Source organism: Canis lupus, chromosome 5 (assembly GCF_003254725.2).
Source record: "Canis lupus dingo isolate Sandy chromosome 5, ASM325472v2, whole genome shotgun sequence".
In the NCBI taxonomy this organism is placed as follows: Eukaryota; Metazoa; Chordata; class Mammalia; order Carnivora; family Canidae; genus Canis; species Canis lupus.
In genome coordinates this window covers 64,773,893-64,793,275 of record NC_064247.1, presented here as the reverse complement: position 1 = coordinate 64,793,275, position 19,383 = coordinate 64,773,893, and the positions used below count along the sequence as shown (strand labels likewise).

Here is a 19,383-nt window from a genome sequence, read left to right as displayed (position 1 = left end):
GAAGTCACAGCAGTCTTCCTTTGACACCTAAGACCCTGGGGGTGACAGCTGGCCGAGAGCCAGGCTGTGGGCCCCGCCTGTGTGCTGCTAGCAGCAGCCTGAGTAGTGGTTTCCAATCAGGATAGGCCAGATTGTTACAGTTCTACCTAGATATTTTCTCTTTTTATGTGTATGTCTTCTAGTCTTTCTGTATGCCTTACAAAGAATAAGATGGGGAGTGCTTGACTCTGTGTACGTAGGTCCATATACATCTGCATCCCCACTGTGTGCTCATTTTTAACTGTTTCATGACCCAGTTTGGAGGGCCCTGTTCCCCGTCAGACTGCACCCCAAGAGAAGTCCAGCCCTCACCCCTGCACAGTGGGCTTTGCAGTGGTTGCTGGATGAGATGGAGAAGCGTCAAGAACCCCCAAACAGCGCAGCTGCTGGCAAGCACATCCCTGAGGGTGGAGGGGAGTGAGCCTCTGTGCTCAAAGTGTGGACATATCCATGAAGCACAGGCCCCAGGGACTGAGACTCTTGGAACAGTGCTCAGAGATGGACTTCACAGCTGGGGCTCGGCAGTCCCAGGACCCCAGACAGATGGCCCCTCACACCTGCTTCAGCGCCTGGGGGTGTTCATTGGGGTGTGGGAATGGCTGGGATACCTTGACTTGGGGCACCCTCATAGCCGTCCAAGGTCATGGATTTGTGGAAACTGAGACCAGATGCTCCAGCTCCCACATCTGGTCAGATTGATGGTCATGTGTGCTTGGTCAGCCCCAGAGGTCTGTTACAGCTGATGCTGGTTCTTCAGCTGGGGTCCAGGGGAACACTGTCCTGCCCCACACAGCTTATAAGACATGCAAGAGAGTCCTAAACACCTGGGGACATGCCAGGGAACATGGTGTTGGGTGCTGAGGGAGGTGGTCCTAGGGGCTAGGGTGCAAGGGGAGAAAGCAGTGGGGGGCCAAGCAGGGGTGCATGTACATTAGGCTGTGTCCTGCTGCGTCTGCTTGTGATGCATGTGTGTGCACATGTGTGTGCAGCTGCAGGAGCTGTTCCCATGTGACACAGGTGTCAGGCATCAGCAAGGAGGCCCAGGACCTCAATGAGAGGAGTTAGTCGGGTCCACAACGGGGTTACTCGCTGACCCCACTGCCTCTTCCTTGCACGCTGGAGCGGACTCCTCATTCCCAGCAGATTGTTGGAGACAGGAAGGGCCACCTGTCGGGCAGCTCTCAGTCACTGGGAGGGGCTGGAGTCCCCTTCTCGCAGACCTGCCCCCACCCAGGCCTCCACACCTCTGCATGTGCTGTGCTTCTCGAACCAGACATCAGGGGTGCCAGCAAGCGCAGCCTCTCCTTGGAAGCACAAACCTCCATTGCAGCTTCCATCAAAGGTGCCAAACTCAGCCGCCAGATACCCGCCAGGTGTGAGCCTTCTGGGTCCCAGGTTCAGACTTTCTGAAAGCCACTGACTGCAGGGCACAGCCTGAAGGAGTCAGCAGCCAGGGCTTTTTGTGTCCAAAGTGCCTTGTGTCCTCTGCGGGGCCGGCTGGCTGGCTGCTGTGCTCTGCAGCCAGCTGGGGTCCCTGGGGCCAGGGCAGGGCAGTGGGCCAAACTCTGAAAGGTACTTAGCACCCCCATACCAGGTGGTGGCTACAACACCTTCCAGAAATCCAGGAGGCCACCGGGGACAGCTGTGAGCAGAGGGACAGGCCCAGGAGCTCCTGCCCCTTGCAGTCGAGTGGAATCATCATCCTGCCCAGAAGAAAGGCGGCTGCCCAGCTCCTCCCATCTCGGCCCCCGCTGAAGACAGCCTATTGGTGCCCTGCTGCCGAACAGCACCCGGAGCTCAGACCATCGGCTCCTGCGAGACACAAGAGCAAGAAGTGCAACCAGTTCTCAGGGACCTGGGGCTGGCAGGTCCTCTGCAATCTGCACGTCCTGCTTTCCTGCAGGTTGCCTTCCAGGGCCCTTCCTGGTTGTAGGGCCCCCAGATCCAGAGATGCTTTCTAGGCCGCAGGGTGCATGTGGACTCCCCACCCACGCTGTGGTGCACTCTGGGCAGGGGCACCCCAGAGCATAGGGCTGTCTGGCCTTGTGGCAGTGGGGAAGATGAGATAAGCACACCATCAGCCCTTGTGTGTATCAGGCTGGGAGGGAACCCTGACTTCCAGGAAGTCCCGGCCTAAAGCACATGGGTATGTGTGGGGATGTGTGTGCACGTGCACATGAGTATGAATGTAGGTGCACACATGCACATGGCAGGAAACCCTGGAGGCAGCCACACTGATGTAGAGTGGCCTGGCGGGAGGGGCCTCCTCATTCTCATTGGACACACGGGATTCACATGAAGACCCATGGAGGCTGCTAGTGCTGTGGCTTTCAGCTGGAGTGTCCCCACCCCGACACCGTGGGATTCAGAGATCCAGCTCACCTACGTACCACGTGCCATGTCAGGGTCCACTGATGCCCTCCCCTGGGGAGACTGTCCTGGGCACCGAGTCACTGGGCCGGGGGTGTGTTCTGTGTGGCCCCATCGGCCTGGGCCTAGGTGGTAGGGATGAGAGGCCACGTGTGGACACTATCCTGTGGCTCTTGCCCCGTGGCTATGCGAGGGGACAGAGCTCCACAGTATCCTCACCACACCTGTTCCCTGGAACTGGTGTCCTCAACCAGATGGGGCTGGATGCTCCTACTGAAGGACCTGAGGGGTGGCCAGCCGTCACCACCCTTCTGAGGGGCTGCTGGTGGGGACTTGTTTGCCTGGCCCTGCTGTGGCCTCGAGCTCTGGAGATCCACCTGCTTAGAGGAAGCACACAGCACATAGCCCTGCCTGGGGAAGCAGCTCTGGTGGCCCAGAGCACCATGTCTGCATCGACATCCCACATTTAAGCGACTCCTTCTGCCCTCTAGCCCTCGAGTGAGGCTGGGTGCCAAGGGCACATGCTGGGACAGTGGGAGGATGCCCAAGGAAGCTGCAGTGTGGCAAGAGCTAGCCGCGGGGCTTCGCCCTGGGGTCACCCACACTCCCTGCAGGCCACCATGGCCACATCTGGGCCCCAGAACAAGCCTGAGTCCAGCCTGCTAGCTTCCGGGGGACCCCATCTCATGATGAGGAGGGGATGAAAACCACACCACCTGGCAAACCTTTGCCAAGATTTGTCACCAGGGATCAGATGTGGTTTGCAAGAGGATGTGTTCTTGGGGAGCCTCGGGCTAAGGAAAGCCTACGGAGGCGGGCAGCACCATCCCCCACCATGTGGCCGAGCCAAGCTGCCTGCAGACAGAAAAACACCTGCAGGAGGTCATGGCTGTGCCTCACTCCCCACTGCTGTTCACCCTTCCAGATGAACCTAGCGGTCACGGCTGCTATAGACGCTTCGAAATGTTTTATTGGAGTTTTTTTTTAAAAGAGCAATTAATTTATGCCGTGAACTGAAAGAGTAAGACGGCGTCTTTCAGCCTCACCCATCCCCCCGCAGGGTGGCCTACCGACACGGTTCGTGGTCCGCAGGGAACGGACAGCAGGGCTGGGGCTGGGACCCTGGCGGGAGGAGGCCTGCGCTTCTGGGGGGCTGTGGAGCAGAGGAGCAGCCGCTGCACGCGGCCAAGGGCCCTGGGGGTTTTCCTGGCGGTGAGGAAGGGGAACCTGACAAAGCAGCCCCAGGGGACTCAGCAGAGCAGTGGTCCCAAGCAAAGCCCGGGGGTGTGCTCTGGCTCTGGCGTCTGTACCTCTCTTTCCCTCTCCCATGCTGACCCCACGACTGTTTTTGTTTTTTTTAAAAAATATAATTTTGTAAATGTTCCATAAAAATACTATTGTTCCTAGTCAAACACGGGTATTGCAATGTGAAGAGTAACTGCTCGGTCTTTGCTCTATAAAATGTGAAAAGATCATCACACTGGATAATATAGAAAAATGCCAGAATTTCTAGGTATCACAAAAGCCAGTACCGAGTGCGCAACGTGGAAGCGCTGCCAGATACCGGCCAGGACTCCCCTCGCACTTCCTGCTTGGCAGCCAGGCCTGCGGGACGTGGCGGGGCGGCACGGGTCTCTCTGCAGACATGGAGGACAGCATGGCTTTGAGACAGACAGACAGATGGCCGACTGCTCTCAGGCCCCCTGAGCCGGCCCCACGAGGGCAGCCCACTCAGCCCAAAGCACCGAGGGAACCAGCAACGCTCGGCCAGGAGCACTGATGGCCACCCTCCAACAATGAGGCCCCTGGCAGGCTTGGGGACAGGCTGTCCTGCAATGACAGAGGCTCCACTTGTCCCACAGGTGGGTTCCCACGCAAGCGCTGGGCATCAGAGGGCCTGCATGGCCGTGTCCCTCAGGGTGGCTCCGTCCCCCGAGGTGGGAGGGCTCAGGTCCAAGGGCTGGGCGGTGCCTTCAGTTCTCAGAGAGAGACAGGGCTAGGGCAGCCTGGAAAGCAGCCTCCTCATCGATGCTGTAGTCCTGGAAGATAGGCAGTGAAGATGAGGGGATGTACTGGCTGCCTCCCAGGGCCCCCAGATGGAACAGCACATTCAGTGCCATGGGGTCGCTGCCTTGACAGCCCTAGGGGACAGGCTGCCCACACATGTGATCCACATCTGGCTTGTCCATGTTCTTCACCTCCCCAAGGGCACCACGGGGCTCCCGTGCAGCATGCTACATTGCAGACACCTGCCTGGGGACTGAGCACCCAGTGGGCCGATGGGAGGAGTGAACTCCTTCACCTTGGACTACGTGCACCGGAGTTGAGATGAACTGAGAAGACAGGTATGTCCACGGCCCCTGGTAATGAGGACCGGGGCGATGGGGCCAGGTGTGGGAGGGTCTGTAGGCTGGGGGGTGGGGCATGGTTTCTGGGCCACGGCATGCAGAAGGAGACAGGGCCCCTGCAGCTCCTCTCCAAGCCCCAGGTAGGAAGCTGTTGCCTCTGCAGGCCCGCTCTGTCTCCAGACCACTGTGGGCCCAGTACAGGGGTGACCAAGCAGAGCAAAGGGGGGCCCTAGTGGGACTGCTCTGCGTAGCCCTAATGCCCCTGGGTCCTTGGGCAGCCGGGCAGAGTGGGCACGGCCAGAGTGTGTGTTGGCGGGGCGGCCAGGGTGGGACACCCACCACGAAAGTGTCGTAGGAGAACTTGTGCCGGTGCAGGAGGTGCTGCAGGAAGTTGGCGCTCTTATAGCTGGGGTCCCCCCAGGGCATCGCGGAGCAGATGGGGCACACCTGAAAGAGAAGGCGCAGCTGAAGCAGCGCTGGGGTTGGGGCCCGCCAGCGTTCCCATCCCCCGGCCCCTGACCCTAGTGGCCACTCACCACGCGGTTGGGGTCACTGCGATGGTTGTCCACGCAGTGCTTCAGCAGCTCCTGCTGGTCCAGGTTACGGGCGCCACAGTAGGGGCAGGTGAAGGTGGACCTGTTGGGGACGGCGCTGGGGCGGTGGTGGGAGATGAGTGGGGACCGCCCGCCTGTGGTATGGCCCACCCTGGCCTCCCCGCCCACTCTGGCTCCCCCCTAGACTCTGTGGCCCATCCCTTCCCCCCACCTGGCTGGGCCCTGGCCTTTCTGAGGATGCCTGCCCACCCTGTTGGGCCCTCCCTGGGGTCCCCTTCCTGCAAGGCAGTGAGGCTCTCTGCTGAGGAGACACAACAGCCTCTTTCACCTCCTCTAGGACAGCAACATGGGCCAGGAGCTGCCCCTCCAAGGGACAAGGGCCCCGAGCACTCATAGCCAGCCTACCTGGGGATGGGCTGGGACGTGGGAACCACAGGGACAAACTTGGGACAGTTGGCCATTTGCTCCTGGACTTTCATGCAGGAGGAGACGTGCACCCTCATCTTGGCCAGCGTCACCTAGGAAGAGGCGGGGGAGGCTCAGAGGATTTGGGGACCAGCAACGGGGCCAGGACCCCAAAGGTCATGGCCCAGCAGTGCTATGTAAGCAGATGGGGACTTCACTCAGGGGCCTAGTGACCCTGGAGAGAGGTGGGGCTGGGTATGGTCCCCAGGTGTCCAGGGTAATGGGAGAAGGGCCTCCTGAGGGCAGCCTGGCTCCCAGCTCTGCTCATGCCTGCCCCACTGGCCTGTGAGTGTGGATAAGCCCAAACATATTGTGGCAGAGCAGGGCCACTGTGTGTGGGAGGCCAAGGAGGGGCCTGGCTTGCTCCTCCTGGGAGAAAGCCTGCCTGCCAAGGAAGGAAGCCAAGTGCCTCACTGCAGAACATGGGGTTGCCCCAGTCTGTCCAGACCCTGACCTTCAGGACAGAGCAACTAGGGGTCACCTCGTATCGTGATGTCTGTATTAAGCTGAGAGACAGTAGTCAGAAGGCAAAGTCAAGAACAGCTCCTGGGGCTGGGCCAGGGTGAGGGGTGCAGAGACAGGCCAGGATAGGTGCAGAGACAGGCCAGGATGGGTGGTGGTGGTCAGCACCAGAGAGGTCCCACCCATTCTGCCTGGGGCCCTACCCACTGTTGGCAGGGCTAAGGGTGCTGTGGGGAGGATGGGGGAAGGCGCCCTGATGTGAGTGGTGCTGCGGGGGAGGGGCAGAGCACAGGCCCCTCTCTGCCAGACAAGACAGCAGGACAGTGGGATAGGACAACAGGACAATGGGACAGGAGAGTAAGACAGCGGGACAGGACAGTGGGAAAAGGCCCCCAGCTGCAGTCTCCCTGGCCCCAGGAGGGCCTATGGGGTGGGGTACCTTCTTGTTGCAGCCCCTACAGGGCGCCTTGTATGACGAAAGCTGCTTCTCCACATGAGCGGCCTTGTCCACCTTCTTGGGGTCGAAAGGCAGGCGGCAGAGCGGGCAAAGGGGGGACGGCACCTGTAGGCACGGCTGGAGGCACTCCCCGCAGAACCTGCAGGGACAGGGATACGGGTCTGAGGGCCGCTGGCTGCTTTGAGCCTCGCAGGGCAGCTCCCCTCTGCTGGCCATGGCACCTTTCTGGAGACCGTCATTTCTGTTCTTAAATCCCACTGACTGGACAGCCGCCCCCTGGCTAAAAGATGATCCCGGTGCCCTCCCAGCTGAGGGTTTCTGGGGCTTGCTGCCATATCCAGGACGCCGGGGGAGTGGTGGCCATGGCTGTCCAGGTCCTGTTCTGGCCCTGCTGGCTCCAGGCCCAACAAAAGCTCCAGCCATGGTGGGCAACCTGAGACAGCCTACCCGTCTCACAGCCATGTGGTGATGCCACCACCTCAGGTGCTCTGGGGACACAAGGGCAGCCCAGGGGGCTCTGGAGAATAAGATCAATAACAGTGTTGGGAGAGAAAAGCACAGGGTTCAAGGAGCCCAAGGCTGTCCAAGTGCAGTGTCACCAGCCTTGTGACCATGCCGGAGCCAAAGCGTGGTGACAGAAGGGGCCTTACTTGGGCTCTTGACTGCTTAGCAGTGACACTAATGGCCCCAGGCACACACTCAGGCACCTGAGGCTCCCTGCAGCCTTGAGCTCTTGGTGCTGTCCCTGGAGATGCCACATCATGACGACAGCCAGCGGATACGGATACGCTTGGGCCCCAGCAGTGAGCCCTCCTCCCCGCAAGCCCCCCAGTGCCGCAGAGGCATAAGCGGCATTCAGGCAGGAGGACAGCCAGTCCACAGGGATGCCAGGCTGGAGAGCACCCAATGGGCAGCAAAAAGGAGCTTGGTCCCAGGACCCCCCTGGCCCAGCTTCTTAGGAAGTAGATGATTAACTATGATCCTGATCTGGAATGTGCAGAAGCCGAAACGGAGTCCCAGAGCCCCAGACGAGAGAGCACGCAGTCCACACCCAAGACAAACTGAGCCCCTTCCGAGACTGCATGTGATCAGGGTGCTGCAACTGTATAATCATCTGCATGCACCAAGCAGGTGGGGCTGTGGGGGCCACGGCATGTGAGGGTGTTCCCACACATACGGCCGCTCAGCAAGCTAAGTGGCTGGCATTCTCTCTGCCACCAGGCAAGCTCTCTCAGAGCTTCACCTCCTTCCCGGGAGAAAGCAGCTGGAGGTGATCCAGAGTCCCTCCTGCTGCCCAAGCCTGGGCCCTCCTCCTCCATGTTGGCTTCCGGTAAAGCCCCACCTGGCTCGTCACCATGTGCACGAACATTTGCACAGGAGATGGCCTGGCTTGGCCTGAGGCCCATCAGTGGATGTAGCTTTCCCAGCAGCTTCTTTCCCCCAGGGCAAGGAGCATGGCCCGCCTGTCACTTACCTCACCTGGTGAGAACTCACCGGGCACCCTGGCACATGTGTAAAGGAGGCACCCGCATACCCACCCCACAGCACTCTGGCAAGTGTTCCAGGGCTGCCTCTCTTGCCATTGCAAGGGTCTGATTAGCCTAACGGCTGATGGAGGCCTCTCACTTCGCCTGTCACTGAAGGAGAGCTCTGCGACTGTCACAGTGGGTGCTCATGGCAGTGCCACCACAAGAGCCACGGGGTGGAAACAAGCCACGTTGCCTATGGCTAATGGACACACAGAAGTGGCCTATCCCCGGGGTTGAGTGAGCCACTGATGGATGCTGCCACGAGGGTGAGTCTTGGGAACGCCATGCTCAGGACCTGTGTTGTGTGACTCCGCGGACATGGAAATCCAGACAGACCCATCGACGGACAGAAGGTGCATCAGTGGCTGCTGGGGTGGGGACTACGGGGTTTGCCTACCCACAGAGATGGTGGCTCAACACTGGAGACTCCAGGAACCACTGACGTGTGTATTTCCAACGAGGGAATTATATTTCAACAAAGCTGTAAAACACACATGCAGAAGGAGAGGCCACAGGAGCACTCAGGGGATCAGTCCTCGGCACCTCGTCAGCAGAAGGCAGGATCCAGGGCAGGCCCGAGGACCACATCTCTGACAACAGGTAGGGGTGAAGGGCACCCCTCTGCCAGCAGAAGGAACCCTGCCTGAACCCGGATTCGCCTGCCCACCCCCCAGCTCTGCGGACCTCTGGAAGCACCATCAGCTGGCAGCCTGGTCTCCACACAGGTGACGTGGTGCTCTGAGCAGCGCTTGCCTCTTCCAAGGAGGTTCTGCTGACGTGGGCCCAAGCTGGGGCCGAATACCTCCCCCACTGACAGAGCCAGCAGAGGGGTCTGCTCCTCCACATCAGGCCCACAGTCACAGGTGAAGCCGCTGGACAGCCACCACACAGGCTGTAGTGGCACCAGCACCGTGTCTCAGTCCTGTGCTGGCCTCTTGCACACAGCGGTGTGCCTGATGGGCTGCTGGTGCGGGGCCTCAGGGACCCAGAGTTGTCCTGCGTGGCAGCGCCCAACATCCACTGCCTTTCCAGGATGATCTGAACAGCTCACATCCTGGTCCACCCACATACAGATCTAGGTGACCTGCCCATGGGCTCAGGCCTTCCTGTGCCGAACAGAGGCCCGAGCTCCTAGTCGGCTGAGCAGGGACTAACAGAATTCCTGGGGCCTCAGAGAGGCACACTCCTTGGTCTGGGTGCAGATGGGCAGAGGGCTGTCAAGGTTCGGTGGTCCCCAGGGTCTCCAGGGTCACTGCTGCAGGAGTGCTGCGTGGGGTGGGGAGTGGCAAAGAGGCCAGTGCCGCCTGACTGCCTGAGCGCACACCCTGGCTTTGCCGCGACACTTGGGAATTTGGCCTCTTGTACAACCGAAACGACAAAAGCACCTACCTCACGAGGCTATATGTGCAGAGTATGCGGAAACCATCTGTCCTCATTGCTCCCCACATTCACCCCTAAGTGTGAGCATGCCTGTTGTTCTGTGATCTCTGCTCAGTTAACTGCCTGTGGGGATAATGACATGGAAGGACCAATGGGACAGCCCTCATGAGAGAGGACAAAAGGAGAGCAGAGCCCAGAGGGAGCCCAAGGCAGAGCCTGCCTCAAACACAGGCCCTCAGAGGAGGGCCCAGCAGAGGGTAATAACTTCTGGTTCAGAGGTGACTTACTGTGCAGGATGTCCCTGAGTATGAGGAATAACTGGCTCCCTTGGGGGCGCCTGGGGAGCTCTTCCACGAGCCCCATGGACGGCGTCCTCACCCAAAACCCCCCACGGTGACCTGTCCTCTTCTGTTTGATATTGCTCACACGTGGCTGCTCTCACTACCAGAAACTCTGTTTTCGAGGCCATGCGGGACATGTGGCTGGACCGCCACCAGGTAGGTGTGAGCCTGTAAGTCTTCTGTGCTGGTACAAAAGACAAGAAAACGAGGAAGAGGAAGAGACAGGGACAGAAGAGCCCAGAAAACAAGGCCACCGAGGGAGCTAGAGGGGAAGTCTTCTAAGGAGGAAGCTGTGGAAGAGGTTTTCGAAGGACCAGTCTCAGAAACAGAAAAGACAGGAGATTCTGCCAAAAAAAACACGAGTGTGGGAAGGACTTAGAGGACATGATGCGTTCACAACAATCTTACGCAGCGCTGTGTCCTAAAGACATGTCTTAAGAAAAGACTTATCTGGAAAAAAGAGAAAACACAGATACACGCAAACCAGGAGACTGCAAATGCTGTGATCCAGGGTTGGGTGTCTGTGCCAAGGGGACACCACCCGAAAACCGAGAAAGACTCCCTAAAATGGGGCCCAGGATAAACCCCACAGTTCTCTCAGTGATGGATTGGAAATGCAGAACACACCTGAAAGCACCCACTACCATGTGCTTACAAGAAGGGAGTCCTGTTTGGAGGCTGCCCCAGACAAGGTGTCACACCCGCACGACAAAGTGAGGCACAGTGAGTGCCCTTTGTGATCACTTGGCAGTGCCGTCCTGGTGTCCGGATGCCTGTGCTGCCTAACCCAGCAGGGAGGACGAGGGAAGGGAAGGCTTTCCGGACGCTGACACCATCCCCAGGTGATGAGCAGCTCCCCTTTCTATCAGGAGTTTCCTAGGTCAGCTGCCCCTGTTTGCAAAATGTTCTAGGGGCAGCTCCCTGCTGGGTGCACCCCGCCCAACCCCTGGGAGTGGAAGCCCCACCTCATCAGGCCAGACCTTCCTGAGATCTCTTCCTGCCCTGCTGATTTCACCCAAGAGCTGTGTTACTCCGCCAGGAGAGAGTGGAAGGGGAGACACTAGGATCTCGGCTCCCTTCCAACCAGGCTGGCAGCTCCCGGAAGACCCGAGTGCAGCTCTGGGCTGAGAGGAGAGCCACCTCCTTGGGTTTCTGTTGCTGAAACACCCGGGCAGGGCCCCACCGGAGGGCATGGTGCAGCTGACACCCCAGCAGGGTGCCTGGTGTCCGGTCCTCAGGGCCAGCCCGTCTCCTCTGGCTGCTCAATAATGGATGCGACCCAAGACCTTCATCAGAAAGGGCACCAGACTCCAAACAAGTCCCTCTCCTAACTTAGGGAACTCCTTGTCCCCTAAACGACAAGCAGACAGCGAGAGCGGGAGGCCGCTGACAGCAGGAGCCACGGGCATTGATTGACACGGCCCCCCCCCCCCCCCCCCGCCCAGGCTCCAGGCTCCAGGCTCCAGGCCGAGCCGAAGGCGACGCGCGCAGAGGTCGCCCGCTGCCCTCCGAACAGGAGGTGGCCGGTCGGCCGACCCCGGGGGCCCCGGGACGCGTGCGGGGCTGGCTCGGGGCAGGCGGGCAGGAGGCCGGGCCGAGGCGGAGGGACGCGCCCCGCCCAGTCCTCCGCGCGCCCGGCCCGGGGCTGCACCGGCGGCCGCCGACCCACCCCCCGCGGCGGCGTCCCGGCCCCGCGGCCTCCCCGCGCCGGCGCACTCACGTGTGGCCGCAGCTGCCGATGGCCACAGGCCGGTGGTACACCTCCAGGCAGATCGGGCAGCTGTACTGCGCCTCCAGGCCGCTGTCGCCGCCCGCCGGCCCGCCCGCCGGCTGCCGCTGCTGAGCCGAAGCCACCAGGCTGCGGAACATCGCCATCCCCGGGCCGGGCCTGCCTCCGCCGCCGCCGCCGCCCCTGTTCCGGCCCGGCCGGGCCAGGTCCGCGCGTCACGGCCGCGACGGCGCCGCACTGACGTCATCAGGGAGCGCCCCGCCCCCTCGCCAGGCCGCGGCGCCGCGCCGCTGACGTCATTAGCCTCCCGCCGTCTGGGCCCGGCGCCGGCTGCGTCTGGCTGACGTGATCCGGGCGCGCCTCCCCGCCGCCGCTGCGGACTACGCGGCGACCCAGCGCAGCCATGTGTCAGGTTGGCGAGGACTACGGGGACCCGGTGCCAGAGGGACCGCCGCCACCGCGGCCTGGGTGAGAGCTGGGCGTCCGCACCCGCCCCTGCCCTTCCCGGCGCTCTGGGCCGGCGGCACAGCTCATCCCGGGGGCCCGGCCCGCGCTCCTCCGTCCGTCCCGGGCGCCGCGCTGCGGGAAGCCGGGAGACGGCCGAGGCGGGGTCGCACACCCCAAGAACGGGCTGCCCTTGGCGCCCCCGCCCGCCGCTCCCATCCACTCTCGGCGGGCCGTCCCTCCCGCCGCGCCAGCCGTGCGGAGCCTGCGCCGAGGCCCCCGGTGCTCGCTGAGCTGGTTTAGCGCACGAGCCCCCGCCCCTCCCGCCACCCTGGGGCTTTGGGTGAGACGGAGCCCAGCTGCCCGCAGGAGCCCCGGTCCACCAGGGCGGGGTGACAGTGTAGTGCCACCTCCCCGAAGCCCGCGGGGAGGGAGCGCTGCAACCTGTGTGTCCCCCGCCCCCCTTGTCTCCAAAGCCGCGAGCTCAGATGCGTGAAGTGCAAGGATGGCCTACCGGTTGTGGTGATCCGAGCCGGAGACGCCTTCTGCAGGTGAGGCCTGGCCGTGGGTGGGAGGCCGAGCCCTCTGGCGCAGCAGCCAGGATTGCCCTGTTTATGTGCCTTTGTCTCTTGTGTTCAGAAGCATTTACTTCTGACCTCGCTCAGTGATTCTGATGCGTGGGTTCCCCGTAATCCTCCTATGGTCCCCTGTGGGCCAAGCGGCAGGAGGGTATCTGATGGCACTTACGGAGAATATTGGCAGTGAGGGTGGAGTGAGGGACAGGTAGGACTAGCATTCGGCGCAGCTGGAACACATCTAGGCGCAGATTAGAGCATCCTGGGATCTGGGCCAGGTGCTCTGGTGATGTTCGCTTGTTTTTTTTTTTTTTTTTTACTTTTTTTTAAAATTTATTTATGATAGTCACACAGAGAGAGAGAGAGAGAGAGGCAGAGACATAGGCAGAGGGAGAAGCAGGCTCCATGCACCGGGAGCGCAACGTGGGACTCGATTCCGGGTCCCCAGGATCGCGCCCTGGGCCAAAGGCAGGCACCAAACCTCTGCGCCACCCAGGGATCTTTTTTTTTTTTTTTTTTTTTAATTAATTCATTCAAGACACAGAGAGAGGCAGAGGGAGAAGCAGAGTCCATGCAGGGAGCCCAATGTGGGACTCAATCCTGGGACTCCAGGATCACGCCCTGGGCCGAAGGCAGATGCTCAACGGCTGAGCCACCCATCCAGGCATCCCTAAGACTTTTTGTATTTAATTGAGAGAGCAAGCAGGGGTTGGAGCAGAGGGGAAGGGGGAAAGACTCTGAAGGAGATTCCTCACTGAGTGCAGAGGCCATTGCAGGGCCCTGTCCCACAACCCTGAGATCATGCCCTGAGCCAAAACCAAGAGTCAGACACGGAACTGACTGAGCTCCCCAGGCACCCCTGGTGTGTTTTAGTAGGGAAAAGATAGTAGACTTAGGGGCATAGCCCCAGGTGTGGGGCAGCTCTCAGGGCACATTCTTCTCTTGGTTCAGGGAGCTTTTAAATTAAGTGCCTGGGCCTCACTCTGGCACATTCTGTCTGGTCTGTTTGGCCGGAGTAATTCTAAGCTGTGGCCAAGCCTGCGAACCAGATAGAAGGTTACCAGGAATGCAGATTCCTAGGGTCCGGCCTAGAAGTTCTGATTCTATGGGTTTGAGGAAGAAGCCAGGACTCTGCATTTGCATGAGCTTCTCAGGCATCTCTGGAGATGGTATCAGCTCAGTTGGCCAGTGTGGCGCTCTGGGACACAGGATACCCCCTGCTGCCTGTTCAGTGTTTCCCCCCTCACCCCAAGAGGTGGTACCTCTCCCTGTGGGAGTTTGGGAATGGGCCTTCAACTCTGCTCAGGGGAGGGTCAGGCTGGCCTTGCCCTGCACTTTCTTGTCCGTCCATTCTTCCCACTGCACCTTCCTGAGTGTTTGGAGGTACATCTGGGCTCTGGGCCCCTGGGGCATCAGTTCACACTGGTAAGGATTGCTGGGGACCAAGGTGGGGCTCCCTGTGCAGCATGGGGCTGGTCCTGGGGCGGACACAGTTGGCAGGAACCCCACAGCCCCGGTTTCCCTTGCCAGTTTCTGGGCAGAGCCTCTGTCAAGATGCTGCTTTTAAAGATGGAAGTTGGTAAAAAAAGGAAAATATAACCCAGCAGCGTGTCAGGCTTTGTCCCCATCAGGTGTGGAGGTGGCGGCCTGGGCTATGCGGCCACAGCTTTTGGTTGTCTGTTGCAGGGACTGTTTCAGGGCCTTTTATGTCCACAAGTTCAGAGCCGTGCTTGGGAAGAATCGGTTGATCTTTCCGGGAGAGAAGGTAGTGTATGGGATGACTCTTCTGCAGAGTCCCCCCTGGGCCCTGGCTGTCAGCCCCTGCCTCCCTTCTCAGGGACGCTCATGTGGAGGATGCAGTCTCTCCAGTAACCTTCCTTCTCTCTTAGGTGCTCCTGGCGTGGTCTGGGGGGCCTTCATCAAGCTCCATGGTCTGGCAGGTCCTTGAGGTACATCTCCACAGCATCTGGGGCCCTGGCTACCACCCAGCTAAGCTCCAGGGTTGGGGGCCCAGCACTGAAGGGCTCTTGCCTGCAGCTAGCGAGAGCAGCCCACCCCTAGCCAGGATGCCTGGAGGGTTCTCAGATGTGTATACAAGAGATACACAAAACAGAAGCTGTGTCTGCACTACTCAGCTGTGCCCGGTTTAGTAGTGTTCGCTGACTGTGTAGAATCATAGTCCCTGGGAAGGTGTGGCAGCACGGTGGAACCTTGCTTGAGATGTTGCTGAGTTCACGGGCCTCCCCCCTGGTCCTGGGTCCAGGACAAGACTGGACCGTGAAATACAAGCAGGTGCCTTGGGGAACCCAAAAGGAGCCTGCCTGGCTGGAGTTGGGCAGCTTCTCTGAAGTTTAAGGGGAGACCCAAAAGAGCAGTGGGCTTGGCAGGTGAAGTGAAGTCAGGTGGGGAGGGGGAGGGAACAGGGTGCTCAACGGAGAGCTGTGCTCCAGGCAGTGGGCAGCCCACTCAAAGACGGCTAGGGCTTCTCCTGAGGGCCCTGGCTGCCTCGGAGGCCTTGACCCAGGGCCGGGACATACACAGACCCTCTGCACTTAGAGTGAGTGGCATGGATTTAAAAGGGTGGTCTGTACCAGGGGCTCTAGGGTGGTGCTTCTGTGGTTGCTCTCCTGCTCTCATTTTGTGGCCTCCTAAACCTAGCCTGGTGCACATGCCCACTCCCTTGGCCTTTTGTCTGGCACCTGGAGCCCCTCGTTCTTCTAGTGGCAGTGCCTTGATTATAGTCTGTTTTCCTCTTGCACCCTTAGGGGTCAGAGGTACTCAGGCAGGCCGCGCCTCTCAGGACATTGCTAGGAAAGGTGGGAGGACAAACTGCTGTGGAGCAGGTCTCACTGGGGCGGTGAGGATGCCCAGGCAGGCCACTTGGACCAAGTTAGGCTGTGTGGCCTCCCCATGGGCCTTGATCGGCACCCTGTTTGAATGGTCTGTCTGCACTAGGTGAGGGGTCACCACCCCTTCCTGGAGGACGTTAGTTCAGATGGAAAACAGTTTGTGCTGGGAAAGGCATTGGCTTCTGACTATGGGGCTGAGGTCCTGGTCCTTTTCTCTCCAGGGCCTGAGTCGAGATTCTGCCAAAAGACTGCGTTTTGTGCCAGGGGTCGTGTACGTTGATGGTATGTGTAGCCATCCCTGGTCCATTCCCAGCTGCTCAGGATGAGCCCTACTGAGACAGCTGGCTCTGTGACCTTAAGGAGGCCCTGGTGGGGGCGTGTTTTGGAGACCTCTCATGGGACTGGCAGCAAAGGCACCATTGTCTTGTTTTAGCCTTATATCAGAGTCAGGAGTGTTTGTGTAGCCTCCATGGATCAGGAGGCATGGGTGGAAAGGGTCAGGCGCCAGATGCTGGCCTGCTCCGCCCCTTGTTCCCTGAGATAGGCTCCCAGATGGGTCTTGGCCACTGGCCGTCATGCCTCTCCCTGCTCCTCCCCTGTGCCCTGCAGAGAACCCACTTCCCACTCTGCAAACACTTCCCTCTAGCACAGGTTAGCGTCCTATAGTTTCCACAGAAAAGCTTGGTAGTGCCTCACACAGCATTGGCCTTGTCCCGTCTTCAGCTCTTCTGTAGCCATGACTCTTTTGTGCCTTAATTTTTCAGAGGGAGCAGCTTGTGGCCAGAGCTGGGAGAATAGAGCAAAAACCCTGGCTGAAGTAAAGCTGATCCTCCGGAGCTTTGGCTTCCCGTGGCACATTGTTGCCTTGGAAGAGGTGGGCGGGCCTGTCTCTGGGGGCGGGCCGCTGGGGCGTACACTGAGGGGCCTGTGCCGATTTGCTGTGTCTTGCTGTGTTGGCCGTGGGCCTCCCCCTTGGCCTGTTTGCTCTCAGCACTAAGTGGGCCAGGCCTTATGCACTCTCCCTGCCCTGGAAGGTGTTCACCCTGCCGCCGTCTGTGCTGCGCTGCTCTGCCCAGGAGCCAGTGGGGACTGAGGGGACCTACAAGGTAGCTGTGGATAGTTTCCTCCAGCAGCAGCATACGGTAGGGAGCAGCCCCAGCCCCACACAGCAGGAGGAGCAGCTGAGCCAGCCCTGCACCCAGGACCCCCAGGACCCGGCTGGGCCACCCCCAGCTGCCCACATAGAAGCTCTCTCCCGACTGTTTGACTCTGTGAAGACATTGACAGCCAAAGAGGAGCTTCTGCAGACCCTGCGGTGAGCCCCTGTCCTCATGCCGGGGGCTTGGCCCTGCTTCATCTGGCCCCCTGAGACCCTGTGCCCTGCTCTACAGGGGCCACCTGCTCCTCCACGTGGCCCGGACCCACGGCTACTCCAAGGTGATGACGGGAGACAGCTGTACTCGCTTGGCCATCAAGCTCATGACCAGCTTGGCACTGGGGAGAGGGGCCTTCCTCGCCTGGGACACGGTACGTGGGTCCAAGATTTTCAGGGGCCCTTCCGGCCCCCATCACCTGAAGGTGGTGTTGTGAGTCCAGTCCCAGAGTCTTCCTTGTGGGAGCCTGTGACCCCCTCAGCTGCCAGGGAAGGAGGGGCTATGAGCCGTCTGCAGGGCGAGCTTTGGGATGTACCCCTACCGCAGGGCTTCTCTGACGAGCGGCATGGTGACGTGGTGGTGGTGCGGCCCATGCGTGAGCACACACTGAAGGAGGTCGCCTTCTACAACCGCCTCTTCGCAGTTCCCTCCATCTTCACACCGGCCATTGACACAAAGGTGAGTGAGTGGTAGCACCTGGGCAGGTGGCCCCCTTCTAGCATGGGGTCATGCCGGCACACCTCAGTGGCCCAAGCGGTGTCCACAGCAGCTTTGTGGCCTGAGCGCTGACAGCAGGGTGCCCTGCCTTCTGGGAGCATGCGCAGGGCGCTCCCCCTGCTACCATAGAAAGGTAGCCTGGTACCCTCAACGAAAAGGGGGCTCGCAGGGAGGTTGTCACAGCGGCTGTGGTCAGCGACGGGGACAGTTCAGAAGTGGCTGCTGTGGCTCCCTCTAGCCCTGACCCAGCACCTTTGGGGCTGATGGTGTGAAGCCTTGGCCTCCCCTCCTGATGGCTCCTTGGCCAGGCCTCGGAGTGCCGCCATTGCAGCCCTCATCTGACTATCTCTAGGCCCCTGAAAAGGCCAGCATCCACCGGTTGATGGAGGGCTTCCTGCTCCGGCTGCAGGCTCAGTTCCCCTCCACAGTCAGCACTGTGTACAGGTATATGCAAGTGTGGGAGGGGCTGGAGCGGTGTGCTGTGCCTGCCCCCTGCTGCGCGTGCTCTGGGGGGAATGAAGCTCCATCCTGACGGGTCTCCCACACCCACAGGACCAGTGAGAAGCTGGTCAAGGCTCCCAGGGATGGCTGTGCTGCTGGCCCCCGCTGCCTGCTCTGTATGTGCTCGCTGGATGTCGACACTGCTGGTCTGTGTGGACGGGGAGGGGCTATGACCAGTGGGAGCTGGGGGCGTAGCTGCAGGAGGACCCTCAGCCTATCTCTGCTTGCAGACAGTGCCACTGCTTTTGGGGCTCAGACCCAGGATTTCTCCCAGACACAGCCCCCCACCCCACTGGCTGAGGCTGGGGCAGCCCCCATGCCCTGCTGTTCTGCAGAAGTGGGCAGGGCCCAGAAGTGCTGCCAGAGTACCCTGCTGTGCAGAAGGTGAGTCCATTCCTATCCTGCTGCATAGCCAGCTCCCTGCTGCTGGCCAGGGTAGGTGGGACTCCCTAGGGCCCCAAGCAGGTGCTCAGGTACAGCTCTGCTCCCACAGGGAGGACTCCCAGGTCATCGAGCAGCTATGCTATGGCTGCCGTGTGAATATGAAGGATGTGGTGAGTCCTTTCCCCACCTGGGGTACTGACAGGGGAGGCCCACTCCCAGGGGCTTGGTGCCACGTGGCCCCTCGCCCATGGTGGTTCTCTGTTACAGCCATCTTTGGATTCTTTGCCACCTTACATCTTGGCTGAGGCCCAGTTCCGCAGCCAAAGGTATGAGCTAGCCCCCATGCTTGGGGAGTGCAGGTGGGTCCTGCTGGGCGTCTGCATGTGCAGGGCAGGTTCCCAGTGTGTGGCTTCCCCCCAGGCCCTCGCAGGATATCCAGGAGTATCTGGTTGAGAACAGTGACGAGGAGGTGCACACCACTGGGAGCTGAGCCTGGGGCCACCCCCAAGCAGGAGGGCAAGGATGGGCAAGCAGCATGTGATTGTATAAATAAAAACATTTTTAATTAGAAAATCCTACAGTACGCGTGGCGAAGGGAAGGCTGGCCCCCCTGACCCAGGGTGCCGGCTGTGCTAGGCCCAGCAGGGATGATGGAAGGGACCGGGGTCCTGTGCCGGGCCAAGGAGGGGCCCCCGCTTCCTTCTGGCAGCAGCATCAGGGCCTGGTGGCCTGGGACGGGGTGTCTGCACCCAGCGCTGGGCTGGGCAACTCCTTCATGCACATGCGCAGGAGCCCGGCTCCTACTCCTTCTCACGGGTCCACTTGATCATCGTCTCAGGCGAGCGGTACAGGAAGATAAGCTTGGCATAAAGCTCCTCTTCCAGCTCCAGCTCCCGCGTCTCCCGCACCAGGAAGATGTCCTGGCAGAGCTTGAGGATGCGGTCCACACACGGCAGCTCCTCAAACATGATGGAGTGTGAGATCTCACTGAAGAAGCCGCGTACAAACTTGCCGATAACCAGCACGATGGACACATAGAGCCCCATGATCCTGCCGGGCAGGGGCGGGGTGAGTCGGGGATGCTG

At 60.4% G+C, this 19,383-nt stretch overlaps 3 protein-coding genes across 6 annotated transcripts in view; 1 reads left to right on the top strand and 2 right to left on the bottom strand.

Moving 5' to 3' along the window:
* Nucleotides 1–3,361: 3,361 nt before the first annotated feature.
* On the bottom strand, nucleotides 3,362–11,882 carry RNF166 (ring finger protein 166). Its single transcript, XM_025427095.3, has 6 exons — nucleotides 11,666–11,882; nucleotides 6,678–6,834; nucleotides 5,717–5,829; nucleotides 5,294–5,408; nucleotides 5,097–5,204; nucleotides 3,362–4,448 (listed from the first exon to the last, which is right to left on the bottom strand). Exons 1-6 carry the CDS (start codon nucleotides 11,818–11,820, stop codon nucleotides 4,383–4,385), a joined length of 714 nt encoding a protein of 237 aa, XP_025282880.1. The 5' UTR covers nucleotides 11,821–11,882; the 3' UTR covers nucleotides 3,362–4,382.
* A 99-nt stretch (nucleotides 11,883–11,981) lies between these two features.
* Nucleotides 11,982–18,871, top strand: CTU2 (cytosolic thiouridylase subunit 2). The gene is made up of 15 exons (XM_025427094.3): nucleotides 11,982–12,142; nucleotides 12,595–12,669; nucleotides 14,380–14,458; nucleotides 14,583–14,642; nucleotides 15,764–15,824; nucleotides 16,307–16,416; nucleotides 16,577–16,857; nucleotides 16,934–17,069; nucleotides 17,243–17,374; nucleotides 17,766–17,857; nucleotides 17,966–18,060; nucleotides 18,145–18,298; nucleotides 18,408–18,468; nucleotides 18,566–18,624; nucleotides 18,719–18,871. Exons 1-15 carry the CDS (start codon nucleotides 12,078–12,080, stop codon nucleotides 18,786–18,788), a joined length of 1,530 nt encoding a protein of 509 aa, XP_025282879.1. The 5' UTR covers nucleotides 11,982–12,077; the 3' UTR covers nucleotides 18,789–18,871.
* The window catches only part of PIEZO1 (piezo type mechanosensitive ion channel component 1), a 56,164-nt gene continuing 55,617 nt past the window's right edge, over nucleotides 18,837–19,383 (bottom strand). For all 4 annotated transcript variants that reach the window (XM_025427093.3, XM_035716131.2, XM_035716133.2 and 1 more), the window contains one exon: nucleotides 18,837–19,348. In XM_025427093.3, coding sequence (XP_025282878.3) covers nucleotides 19,099–19,348 — 250 coding nt within the window. In that variant the 3' untranslated portion in view covers nucleotides 18,837–19,098. The remainder of the gene's footprint in view (nucleotides 19,349–19,383) is intronic.

Excerpts from the sequence above, each read along its gene's own strand:
- CTU2 (XM_025427094.3), top strand. The coding sequence starts at position 12,078 with ATGTGTCAGGTTGGCGAGGACTACGGGGACCCGGTGCCAGAGGGACCG. Across the intron at positions 18,061-18,144 it reads GCTGGATGTCGACACTGCTG|ACAGTGCCACTGCTTTTGGG; the intron begins GTCTGTGTGGAC and ends CTCTGCTTGCAG. Across the intron at positions 18,469-18,565 it reads GTGTGAATATGAAGGATGTG|CCATCTTTGGATTCTTTGCC; the intron begins GTGAGTCCTTTC and ends TCTCTGTTACAG.
- RNF166 (XM_025427095.3), bottom strand. The coding sequence starts at position 11,820 with ATGGCGATGTTCCGCAGCCTGGTGGCTTCGGCTCAGCAGCGGCAGCCG. Across the intron at positions 6,835-11,665 it reads ATCGGCAGCTGCGGCCACAC|GTTCTGCGGGGAGTGCCTCC; the intron begins GTGAGTGCGCCG and ends CTGTCCCTGCAG. Across the intron at positions 5,205-5,293 it reads GCAGTGACCCCAACCGCGTG|GTGTGCCCCATCTGCTCCGC; the intron begins GTGAGTGGCCAC and ends CTTCTCTTTCAG.